This window comes from Prionailurus viverrinus, chromosome C1 (assembly GCF_022837055.1).
Source record: "Prionailurus viverrinus isolate Anna chromosome C1, UM_Priviv_1.0, whole genome shotgun sequence".
NCBI lineage: Eukaryota > Metazoa > Chordata > Mammalia > Carnivora > Felidae > Prionailurus > Prionailurus viverrinus.
Window position 1 is genome coordinate 82,344,916 of NC_062568.1, and position 12,646 is coordinate 82,357,561.

A 12,646-nucleotide genomic window follows, 5' to 3' on the forward strand; every position below is an offset into this window, starting at 1 on the left:
AGAGAGAGGGAGACAGAATCTGAAACAGGCTCCAGGCTTTGAGCTGTTATTACAGAGCTGGATGCGGGGCTCGAAATCAGGCTGCGGGGCTGTGAATCAGGACCTGAGCTGAAGTCGGATGCTTAACTGACTGAGCCACCCAGGCACCCCAGCATACTGATTCTTTTAAAGATTTTACTGGGTTTTTTTTGTTGATGTTTGTTTTAAGTAATCTCTACACCCTACCTGGGGCTTCAACTTACAACCCTGACATCAAGAGTTGCATGTTCTATTGACTCAGTCAGCCAGGCACCTCCTGATTCTTTTAAAACAGAAGTCAGTTCATGCCATTCCTGTTCCCAAGTCTACAACTGGCTCTCCCTTTCTTTTCATTTGGAGCAAAAGACCAGTGCCTCATAAGGGCCTTGTCAATGCTGTGGCTCCCTTCTCCTCCTTTCCCCTCCCTCTCTCGGTTCCTGAAGACACCAAATGTTAGGTGTCCTCTCTGCCTGGAATGCTTTGACTCCAAGTATCTACTTCACTAACACCCCATCTTTTCTCAAACATCACCTTCTCTCCAAGGGACCTTAATTATTACTGCAAACCCCCCTCACCGCTCTTGATCCTCTTCCCCTGCCCCATTTTCTTGAATTCCTTAGCAGGCACCACTGTCTAATATATGTAGCATTTCCTTATTTATTATGCTTATATGTATTGCATAAACTCCATGTGAGCAAAGGTGATTAAACTTAAATGCATAAGCTTACTGATGGATTGTCAGTTCCTAGAAGAGTGCCTGGCACCTAGGTGGTGCTCCACCAAAGTTGACCCAGTTTCCACCAGTGACATCTCCATTCTCTTTAGTCTACTAATTGGACACCTTGGCATTGACTTCAATTCTTCCCAGTCATCCATCCATCATCTCAAACCAATCAGCAAGATCTCTTGACTTCCTTGAAAGTCTGTCTAGGAATAACCCTCTTCCCACAGAGCTCCATAGCCAACATGGGGAATAATTGCTTTCTGGTCATGGCAAGATAACGGCTCAGTTTAACCCGCTTTGCTCCAGCCCCCTTCTTCAGCCCTTCCATTCCCAAATCATTTTCATATGACTGCTTAATAAATTGAGACACTTGAAACAAAAGTTCTTCACCTGCTCAATAACCTGCCTTGGTTCCCGGTAGAATCTGAGACATGAAATTCCAGCTTTTCTGCAGGCACCACTCATAACCTGGCTCCTCCCTGCACTTGGGTCTCCGCCTCCTTTGCTCCCTGTCACGGTTGGCACAGGCTGCTCACGGCCACATCCTGGCTTCCTTTGGCCTTTCTCAAGGCGGCCCATGGAACATTCTGGTATTTCCAATATTCCACCTGTGCATTAAAGCCTAACTCAGTGTTCACTTTTCACTGGAGACTTCTCAACTCTTGTAGTCTATTTCTGTCTGTACCTACTCCTTAACAGTTAATTCTTCTTTACTCTCTCTTCTTAAGTGCTTTGTCCCCTGTCAGAACTTTACATTTCTTACTTTATACTTCTTTTATCTCCCCAGATCTCCCCAGTGTGGTGTGGAGCACACAGTAGACACTCCATACATCCTGATGATTCCTTGATGGATACTTACATCCTTCTCCTTTTTGTATATGTACTTTACCCTGCTGGCTTTAGACAGTGGAGCATTTCAAATGATATATTTTGAATGATACCCTAAATTTATATATCTTTGGCAAGTAATAGCATTTTGCAGCTATACTGATGAGCTATATATTAGGATAAATGTATATTTAAACCCCAGCCTTATCTAGTTTACAGAATGTTTACAGCATGTCTACATGTAGGAACTCATGCTCCTTTCACCAGGGATTAATTGGGTCTTGCTTTTTAAGTGTGTGTATGCGAGCGTGTGTGTGTGTGTTCCTTCCCATACATCTAAAGTGAATTCTATCATCAAGAAGTCACAAAATACGTAGATATCAGTATAAGAAGCACTTAGGAAATAACTAGATAAAGAATATAATCATTAATCCAACTAACAATTAAGTCTTTAATGGTACATGCGGGTTTTAGCATGAAAGCCTCTGTAGCACGCAGCAATAAATTAAGTTTGCATAATATAAGCTTAAAAATGGCCCATTCTTTGATGTTCTGCAGCAACTCTGATTCTATTTTACAAAGCTTTGAAGGAAGATTATCACTCCCTTCACCGTCCATTGGTCAAGCTTTGAAGGTCTGCATTCTGCTATCTTGTCTTCTCTTAATTCATCTTGAAAGACAGTTTTGGTTCTTGGGAGGTCATCACAGGCTGCTGCTGGCCGGGGTGTTGCTGCTACAGCACTAACCAGTGAGGGTAAAATCCCATCACTGTTCAGAGTAGGTGTCTCACTCATGAAACATGTTCAGGAACCGGATGCCGTCCCTCCTGCGGTCTCCCAAGAGCAAAAGACATTTTATGAGTAGATTTTAGGAGTGGATTGGATTCTTTACCATTTTGGACTCCCTATGTTTCTGTTCTTTAGTTCCTAGGGCAAATGAAAGCCAACTTGATTATTCAGGGTGTTAAACTCGTTTTAAAGTCCTCTTTCTCTTTGTCCAGCCTCTGCTCTCTTGGTTCAGGAAGAACTCTTCCCTCTTCCTGTAAGAACTGCCTTCAGAAATTGTGGTTCCTAGAGACCAGCAGCATCTGGGAGCTTGTTCTCTATGCAGAATCTCAGGTCCTATCTGAGAACCCCTGAATCAGAATCTACTTTTTTTTTTTTTTTTTTAATTTTTTTTTTCAACGTTTATTTATTTTTGGGACAGAGAGAGACAGAGCATGAACGGGGGAGGGGCAGAGAGAGAGGGAGACACAGAATCGGAAACAGGCTCCAGGCTCTGAGCCATCAGCCCAGAGCCTGACGCGGGGCTCGAACTCACGGACCGCGAGATCGTGACCTGGCTGAAGTCGGACGCCTAACCGACTGCGCCACCCAGGCGCCCATGAATCTACGTTTTTAACAAGATCTCCAGGTGACCTGATGTGTAAGCACATTCAAGTTTAAGAAATCCTGGCCTAGAACTTTCTGGAATGCTTAGGCCGTAGTAGTGCTGGCCGCTGAACTAGCAGGCTGAGAAGTCTTCACAACACCCACTGTCTACCACGTGACCCACCCAAATGTCCCTTCTCATTTGAAGCCCCCTCCACACTAGTACTCATAAGCGTGTCTCCTGGGAAAGGTGCACCTGCGCCCACAGAGGGCACCCTTTTCCCCAGCCAATTAGTTGACACCATAAAGCACTTCTGATGGAGTCTGGGCTGTGAGAGGTGAGGCCTTTTGGATGGGATGCAGGATAACGGCCCTTACCACTTGTGGTCATTAGAGTTCCCGTGGTGCTTTTTGTGAGAGAAGGGATTGTTAACCTCAGTGTCCTGGCTGACTTCCAATCTGTGTAATTGCATGCAGTCTACCTAAGTCTGCACTGTAGTTTCAATTAGGTAAAGTATTGTTCACTTCTTGTACTAAACTGCTGTGTTGTGTGGCTACAGACTGCTAATTAGCTGGTGTTTTTCAGGTGGCTGCGTTCGTGATGAACAAAACGTCTCTCTGGCCATCTCCTCCCCGCCCCTGCTATCTCCTCCTCCCAGGACACAACTGCATGCCTGTTTTCTTCTATATTACCATTTCTTGGATTGAAGTACTTTGGGATCAGAAATAACTAGGATGTGACAAGGAACATTTCTTTCATTTCCCTATGTAGCCACTTGCTTCTAGGCTTACCTAGCCTACTGTAGGGTGTTGGAGGGGAAACTCGGGCAGAGAATAGCAAGAATGTGATGAGGGGTGAATAAAATAGGCCTTCCTCTGCCAAGATGAAGGGTAAATTCCTGTCATTGCCAGGGAAGTATGAATGACTTTAAGAGCTTGGCACTCTAGGAATTGGTTATTTTCAGTGCGATATGACTAGAGAGTGAGGCCAGAGAGAACAGGGCATGCATTTTATTTCTCCTTTCTTGATGGTTAGAAAAATATAGTGGGGCATGTAAACCACCCATAAAATACCTCACTATCTCTCTGGGGGATCTCCATCTCTAAATATGGCTCTGGGAGCATGAATGGAATCCCCTTCTGCTGACTCAAAGGTCAGTACCAGGGAGGCACTTACGACCCTGGAATGGCAGCTGGAAGTGAAAAAGAAGTGGGAAAAGATGAGGGAGCAGAAAGCCAAGAGGACAGAGTTGTGCTTTAATTGGAGAAGAGTTGTTTTTAAGAGAAGAAATTTTCTGGGATGTGAAATGATGGCAAAAAAAAAAAAAAGTGTTCAAATGGGAAAAAAATCAGATTAGGTAAAACATTACTTTGCATATCTTTTCACTATGTGAGAAAATTTGTTTTGATGTCCAAGCACAGAGACACAAATTAATTAGATAAAAATTCCTGTAGAGCAGAGGTAATTTCTTTTATCTTTTCTCATCCCAAACACTATGGGAAATAAAAGAATTAATTAATGAGTGAAAAGAATGAATGAGTGAACAAAATGGATGAAAGGAAAATATTTATTAAGAGGTGTATGTTGATTGTCAGTTCATGGACAGCAGGGAAAAGTAAGTGTTTTTAGTGCCAAAATGCCAGCACCTATGACTTGCCTACTGCTTGCTGTGGCTCTGTCCCAAAGTATTCTACTTATCTCTTTGAAAATAAGACAGAAAAGGACAGAGGTCTCCTCAATCAATACACTCACAGTATCCCTGTAAAGAAAGGCTGGTTTGCAAATCTCCTAAGAAGTGGAGGGGCTGGCGTCAGAAAGTTGGGAGTGAGAGTCAGCTGAGGGGAGTGGACTTCATGGAGCAGAAGTGAAACATCACAACTGAATAAGGTTCCCCTGCTCTTAGGGGCTGATTGTTATCCTGGTAAAATTGTGTTCATTTCCAGCTCAGCGTCTATCATGATAGTCACTCGATGTGTATTTGTGTTCTTCATAAATGAGAGGTTGATGGTAGGCAGCCAGTGCTCGAGGATGAAGAGAGTTCTCAGAGTGAGGACGATGATGATGTAGGGAGAAAAGGCAGAAAAAAGAAAGGGGACAATGGAAGAGAAAATAGCCTGGTTAAGAAGAATGTGGATATGATACAGAAGAGGAGAAATTACTGGAAGTGAGACACAGTAATCTCTACACAAAGGGCAACATTTGGTATAAAGTTTCTGAATTCCACATGTATATTCAACTTCCTTTGTACACATTAGCAAGTTAACCTGAGGAAAAATTACAGACCGAAAAATGTCATTGAGGCAGAGATAAAACAGACTTAAGAATTCTAATCTTAAATTTGAGCTATACTGTCATGTCGGTGATCTCAAAGGAGATTTTCCCAATGTCTTGATCCAGACAGCCCCTCAATTCATGTCCTTGTTCCCCAGACGCTCTCATTTCAGTTAAGCCCATGATTTCCGTTGTGTATCTCTTCAAAGTCAAGTGTGTGTCGGGTCTGTCACTGGCCACAGACCAATTGTTATTAATGGCTGAGATTTCTTCCTGTCCACTGTTAAGTCCACTCTTCTCTCAGCCCAGACAATACAATCTCGAGATCAGAAATCTCATATATAATCTGCACTTTTTCTTGCATGAGGAAAAAAAAAACCCCAAGAACATGGGAACGTACAGCTATCCCGTGTTAACTATTCCTGGATGTCACCCTGCAGCTCTAATTTCTGCTTTCTCCTCTGCATTCTGGGTACTGCTGCCGGACTTGTCAGCACCTTGTCACGGCTTCCTCGTGCGTGGGCTACCATCGGACTCTGTGTTCTCAACAATTATCCATAAAAAACCCTACAGAATTCTTCACAAGTAAAAAATATATATATACATATTAACAGGTAAAAAAAAAAAAAAACGAACCTACTTTAAAAAATTTAGTATCCGGAAGCAGGTGCTGTTTGTAAATGCTGCTGTGTTGCCTCATCTTTTCCAGTCCTGTGTTGCTCTTTTGTTCGTGGTGTGGCAAGGATGTGGGAGCCAATATGATTTAACTAAATAATACACAAATGTCAAGAACACTTTCATGTCTTGTGTACAGACCAGAATAAATTACTCCGATGGAATGTTTGCTTTTCTTTTCAGGGAACAACCCCACAGTTTACAAGGAGCTATGCTGACAAGAAATGGCTAAGAAATATTATTTAAAGTAACCTATTTTAATGTAGGACTAAGTGTCTGAGGATTTCATTCTGGTTCAAAAGACAGAGGCCAGCAAAGGAAGTTGACAGGCAGACAGCAACGAGAAAACAATCTTGTCCAAGAATTCTTTTTTTTTTTTAATTTTTTTTAACGTTTATTCATTATTTTCGAGAGACAGAAAGAGACAGAGTGCAAGCAGGGGAGGGGCAAAGAAAAAGGAAGACACAGAATCCAAAGCAGCCTCCAGGCTCTGAGTGTCAGCACAGAGCCCGATGCGGGGCTCGAACCCACGAGACATGAGATCATGACCTGAGCTGAAGTCAGACGCTTAACCGACTGAGCCACCCAGGGGCCCCTCTTGTCCTAGAATTCTTACGGGCAGTGGGGAGAAAAATAAGTCCAGTAAGAAATGAAAATGAGGAAACTAGTTCTCAGAATTAAAGGTGAACTGAAAGGAATTGGCAGCTGCCTGGACATGCCAGCCAGAGAGGCCATGGTATCTGCTACACGTGACAGACCGAGAGACAACTGCAAAGCTCCCCAAACAACTCGCCTGAAGGGCTTGCCAGGAAGCCAGATGCTGCTTCTGGAAGAATATCTTCCGTGGTTGGGCATCTGGGTTCAGTGCTTTCCATTTAAAGAGGAGAAAGAAGGTGGTAAAAGGCAGAACCATCACTGCCTTTAAAAAAAACGTGCTTTTCTCTAAGTGTGCATATACACACACACGCGCACACACACACAGCATTAATGAATGTGGAATTGAAGCTTGTTTTTAGAAAGAATCCCAGAAATAAAACTTTCCCTGGTGCTTTTTGGGTGGAAAGCAATGTGTTAGAGGGAGGGAGGAGGGAGAAAAGGAGGAGGGAGGGAGGAAGGGAGAGAGATTGAGGGAGAGAGAGAGAGAGAGAGAGAGAGAACAGATACCCAGAAAACCCCTATATAAATGTCAATTTACTAATTAGTTAGGTAATTTTATTTAAAGAGCTGGGATTATAGCTGGTGTTCAATTAAAAAGGGGGGGGGGATTCAAGTGATAGGCCTGTGCCTCTATCATAGTTGGCTGGTCTTTCTCACTTTTTGTTTTACCGTTCCTTCTTCCCTGGAAACATAATCGAGTATTGGTATTGGCAAGAAGGCAGAGTGTGGTCTAGTGGACTGGAAATCAGGTGACTTGAGGTCTGGTTGATTTTTCCCCCCTTCTACTTTGAAGTTTGCTATGTCTCTGCTCCATTAAACAGGGGAATCAAATTTTTATATACTTAATAACAGAAGACAAGCTTTTGTAATCAAGATAATTTTTGTTTGTTTGTTTCACCTAATGCTAAATAATTCAAAGTGGTTAGGAAGTCAGTACTGAATCTAGAACCAACGATGGACCGGATGATTGTGTTGATAGGCAATAGGAATGATAGCCTTTAGTTTAGCAGTGGGAATAATGACAGAAGATGTGAAACGAAGTTTTTCTATTCCAAGATCTGTTACAAATACCGGACAATTAAGAAATCAGAAACCCTGGCATCTCACCCTGGAGTGCAGTGATTGATCTAACAGGCTCCAGTACTGACGGGTGGTCACAGAGTCCCTGACCAAGGCTCCCTCAGTAGGGGAAGCCTCTTTTACTACTCATTCATTGTACTCAGGGCCTCTTAACATGAAACCTTAATATTAATATTGCTTCTTTTGCAATTAGAGCTGCTTTTCTCTTCATGATGATGAAAAGATAAATATCAGGTGAGGAGACAGAAACTTGAGAGGAACCGCTTGCTAACCAATCCCCTCAAAATGGAATATTCTCTGGTTGTAGTCTGAACTACATATCAAAGTTCCAAGATTCCACTTGATCTTAACTGGAACCATTACTAGCTATTCGATTATTATTTTCTCACTCAATGAAGTCATGTGATTCCATCTGTTCAACGAAAATGACTGAGTATCTATGATATGTGGGACTCTGTACTAAGCTTTGGGGATATAACAGGAATCAAAGTGACACAAATTCCTGGAAACTATGAACCAACGGCAGAGTTCAGTTCTTTACAATTTCCATCTTCATCGATATTTTCAGGACCTGATTATGCTATAGAATAACAGTTTTTTCCTGCTAGGTTATTATATGTATTCCGATGATTTCTCAGGAACCAGAGAATAAGGATTAGAACAATAGCTAGTCATTACCAGAAATTCTGCCTAATGTTCTGTTACCACGAGAATTTACTAGGCTTCCTATGGAGGAGTAACAATTGGAGCCACAAAATATAATACCTCTGTGCTTGCCAAGTTTTCTATCACCAGGCATGCCATTCTCAGATCCTTTTCCCAGTGTCTTCTTCTGACCACTCTTTCAATGTTAGACACCCCTGGGAATCTGTCCTCAGCTCCCTTTTGGCTCCATACTGTCCTTTGCCAGTATTCGTGACCATACCCCCATTGCCGCCTTTAAAATGATGATTCCCAAATTCGTATCTAGATCCCAATCACCTTTCCTGCATTCCCAGCAGATGTTGCTTATCCTTGAATGGAATTCACTAATGAGGTATAAAGAATGACCAATCACATCACAGCCCCCAATTTTCAACTTCTTTCATGCCTCTAATTTTAGTCTTTTCCTTTAGTGAGTTGAGGGTATCACCCCTCAGCTAGTTCAAAACCTGGGTGCCATCCTGAAATCCTTCTTCCTTACCTCTTGCATACATTTGGTGGGTACGTCCTATTGAATCGACCCTCTCTGTGCCTCTTGTATCCACCCCTGTTACCTGTCCCCTCCCCCAGCATCTCTTTAGTTTGGGGTCTCTATCTTTGACCCTCGCCCCAGGCTCTTACCTGGTTTCACTATCTCCAGTTTGCCCTCCTACAGGCTATCTTAAAGACTGTGATCTTTATAAATAGAAATCGCATGACCTTATCTCCCTGCTTCTGACCCTTCCACGATTTACCTCATGTCTACAAAATGAATTTCGAATTTCGTAAGAAAGCCTGTGAAAGGTTCTTCGCAATTTAGCTCTAGTTCACTACATCTTGGGCTTATGTTCTGCTACTTCTTTTATGCTTCCTAATCCTCCAATCACGTCAGAGGATTCACTATTTCTTCGCCATACCATAGGTCTCCAACACCACACGTCGTTGTCCACAGTTCTCTCTGTGCTTGTAGTAGGCCTGCTGGCTGCCAAACTGACATCTTTAAGACAGCCTGTGCCATCTCCTCTGGGAGGCATTCTTTGGTGTCTCTAGGCTAAGTTCCAACTCCTGGTTGGTGCTCTCACAGTGTCTTGCAGTATTGCACCATATTTATTGCAATTGTTTACCAATTTATCTACCCCAGGAGACTACAGGACAAGTGAGGGTAGGAGTCCTATGTATTCCCCTAGTATTGAGTTTAGGGGGTCAGCAAACTTTCTCTGTGAAGGGTCAAAGTGTAAATGTTTTTGGCTTTGTGCAACTTGTCACAACTATTAACCCTTGCCACTGTAGCACGAAAGCAGCCTTTGACAATACACAAACATATAGGTGTGTGTATGTTCCAATAAAACTTTATTGACAAAAACAGGCAACAGGCTGTATGTAGCTTGAGGGTGGGCCATACTTTGCCAACCTGTGATCCAGTCCAGTGCCCGGGATACAGAGGGCACTCATTTAAGACATAAAGGAATAGACAGGATTTCACAGTTGATAAATATTTTAATAAGTGTGAATTTATTTGACCTATTTCACATATGACCAAAAGGGAGAGTTAGAGACATTAAAAGATTTTCTTTAATGTTGTACAGCTTCTAAAGGGTGAGGTTGGGACTTGAGCCTATGTCTTCTGATTCCAAATCCCTGGTTCTTTCCATTAGTTAAAAGGCCAAGATTCATAGTGGAGAAGGATGGGGCAACTTACAAAATTTACCTCTTATGAGAAAATACCCCTATGAGGTGGACCACCACTGACAACAGGGAAGACAGTGGTAGATGGACAGTAGTCATTTTAGGTTTTGTTTTGTTTCCTATTATTCAATGGGTAATGTCACCATTCAAATGTTAAAATAAAAGATCTAAAGTAATAATTTCCCTCCTGTCTTAAAAACCTTATCTCCCAAAGCCTTCCTCCAAAACAAGGATCCACCACTGGAAGGATCATTGAACCTTAGTCCCCAGCACACAAACCTTATAAATCCTGTGCCAAGATGTCTCCTAAGTAGATGACATTTTAATGATTACTACAGGGAGTTGGGAACTATTGCTTCATCCTCACGATCAGAGTAATTAATTTTCTTAACTACCAGGCCAAATTCTGCCACAGGAGTCCAGTTGAGAAATTTCGGGCCCATAGGAAGTACATTAGCTCTTCAAAGTGATTAGGGTGCCATTTCAAATACACAAGCAAAGGAGCTATTAGGCTTCTGGCTTATTTCAAACGACTTGCAGCCCTTGTCCCTCAGGAAAACGAAAAAAAAAAAAAGGAAAGAAAAAAGAGAGAAAAAAGAAAATAACAATTTGTACAGGTTCCTCATTTTCCAGTAAAAATACCCATGGCCTGCAAGTCATTGGCTATCAGGTATTATGGTTGGGTGAGCAACCAAAGTGTACAGAAAAAGGGGGGGAGTGCCAGAGACAGCACAGAAAAACATAGCCTGATCCAAAGCACACCAGAGCTGAGCACTCAAAGGCCTGACGGGAGGCAGAGAGCTTCACCAGCCATTGCTCTTAAAGACCAGAGAGAAGGGCAAGAGATCATGGGCTTTCAAGTTCATTCTTTAGGCAAGTCTCATTGTTTATACCAAAATATCAGAAATGCTCACAATGCCATTTTAAAGTCACGCTGGATGAATTATTTCCTTACCAATGTATCCTCATACAACTCTTGTATTTCTAGGCCATCATCATTGGAGTTGCCTCTGACATGCTTTTGTAGAATATTTTATTTAACACCCATGAAGACCACAGAGAAGCTTTAAATATCAGTTTACTCTCAGAAAATAGCCACAGCTCAACAGTTTCGCCTTTCAATGAGGCATTCAACTGGCATGCTTCCATGAGATTTGTCTATTCAGCCATATCATTCCTTCACCTTGGAATTCTATGAACAGCTGGGCGATTTTCTTAGAGTCGATGCAAAAGGGAAGATTTTTTAGTTTTCTTTTCAACCTATTTTACAAAGTGCAAGTCTCCTATAAAAATGTTTACTTGCATCTAAAGCCTGCAGCAAATATATTCTTCCAAAGCTATTTTTGAAACTCAGTGAATGACATGATTTCATTAGTCATCTCTAAAAGCCACCCATTTCTAAGATATTTTGAGTTTCTCTGAACAATGTATACTACAGGGGAATTAAGTGTTTTATAATGTGTTCCCCCACTTAAAAATTTGAGATTGTTTTGCCTTCCAAAATTCATGCCACAAAGCTAACCTGGCTGGCGAGTTCAATTTAGCTTGGTAGGTAGACATACTTTTGTATTTATTTTCTCTAAGCATCATGTATTATTTTTATCCTGGAAATAAAAACAAGGTGGGAAAAGACTTCAGTAATAGCTAGAACACCTTACTCGTAGTAATGGCAATAGGAATTCCAGAACTTCAAAAGATCAGTGCTAGATATCAGGTAGATATGTAGTTGGTAGGATTCTAGGAATGTTTATTTATACAGGGTGTTTGAGGCACAGGATAAGGCTCTACCAGCTTCAAAATATCTCACTTACCAGCACCCATAAAGCCAGTGTGGTGTTCTGTCTGGCAGAAAATTCTCACTGTGGGAATCATTCTGCTAAGTAAGATTACAAGGCAAGAGATCCATCTTGAGGAAACTGCTGTAACAGGGGCGGCTCTGGACAAGAAGCATGGGAAAAACTGTCTATCTCCAGCCTCATCATACCTGCCTCAGAGTTAAGGTAGAGTAGATGATCTTAGCAAGTGCCCACTTTGATGTGTTCCTAAGAACATGGAGCAAGATGCAGATGAGGTTGATGGAGAGTCACAGACAGAGTAGAGTTTGGCTGAACAGTTCACAAGGGACTGGCGGGTCGGGTATCGTATGGTTTGTCAAACAGGTAAAATCAGCCTCAATGGGACTAGGGGAAAGTGGCTGAGTCAGACCAGGGAGGGATGTAGGTTCTGGAAAAAGATTTTGTGTTGAGATAAAGAATTTTCTGAAAGCCAGGAAATTTGGCAACCCAGCTTCTGCAGTTCTTCCTATATTTATTTCATTAAAAATTATCTTCTATTTCTCTCACTATAAAAATAATATATATATTTATGTATAATATTTGTCTAGAATAATAAGTTATAAATGATAGGTACATAATAAGTGATAGCTACTGCATGAAACTCTTTTTTATTGTTTGTTTATTTATTTTTGAGAGAGAAAGAGACAGAATCCGAGCAGGGGAGGGACAGAGAAAGGGGGGGGGGGCAGACACAGAATCCGAAGCAGGCTCCAGGCTCTGAGCTGTCAGCACAGAGCCCAATGTGGGGCTCAAACTCACAAATCGTGAGATCATGACCTGAGCCAAAGTCGGACACTTAACTGACTGAGCCACCCTGGTT

The 12,646-nt window shown here is 42.0% G+C and overlaps 1 protein-coding gene across 2 annotated transcripts in view; it reads right to left on the reverse strand.

Moving 5' to 3' along the window:
• Positions 1-12,646, reverse strand: part of ARHGAP15 (Rho GTPase activating protein 15) — a 639,654-nt gene that overhangs the window by 44,419 nt on the left and 582,589 nt on the right. Inside the window, exon 14 of one of the 2 annotated variants that reach the window (XM_047872569.1) lies at positions 2,045-2,396. The exons of the other annotated variant lie outside the window; for it this stretch is intronic. Coding sequence (XP_047728525.1) covers positions 2,357-2,396 — 40 coding nt within the window. The 3' untranslated portion in view covers positions 2,045-2,356. Of the gene's footprint in view, positions 1-2,044; positions 2,397-12,646 lie in introns of those variants that run through there. 2 annotated transcript variants of the gene reach the window in all.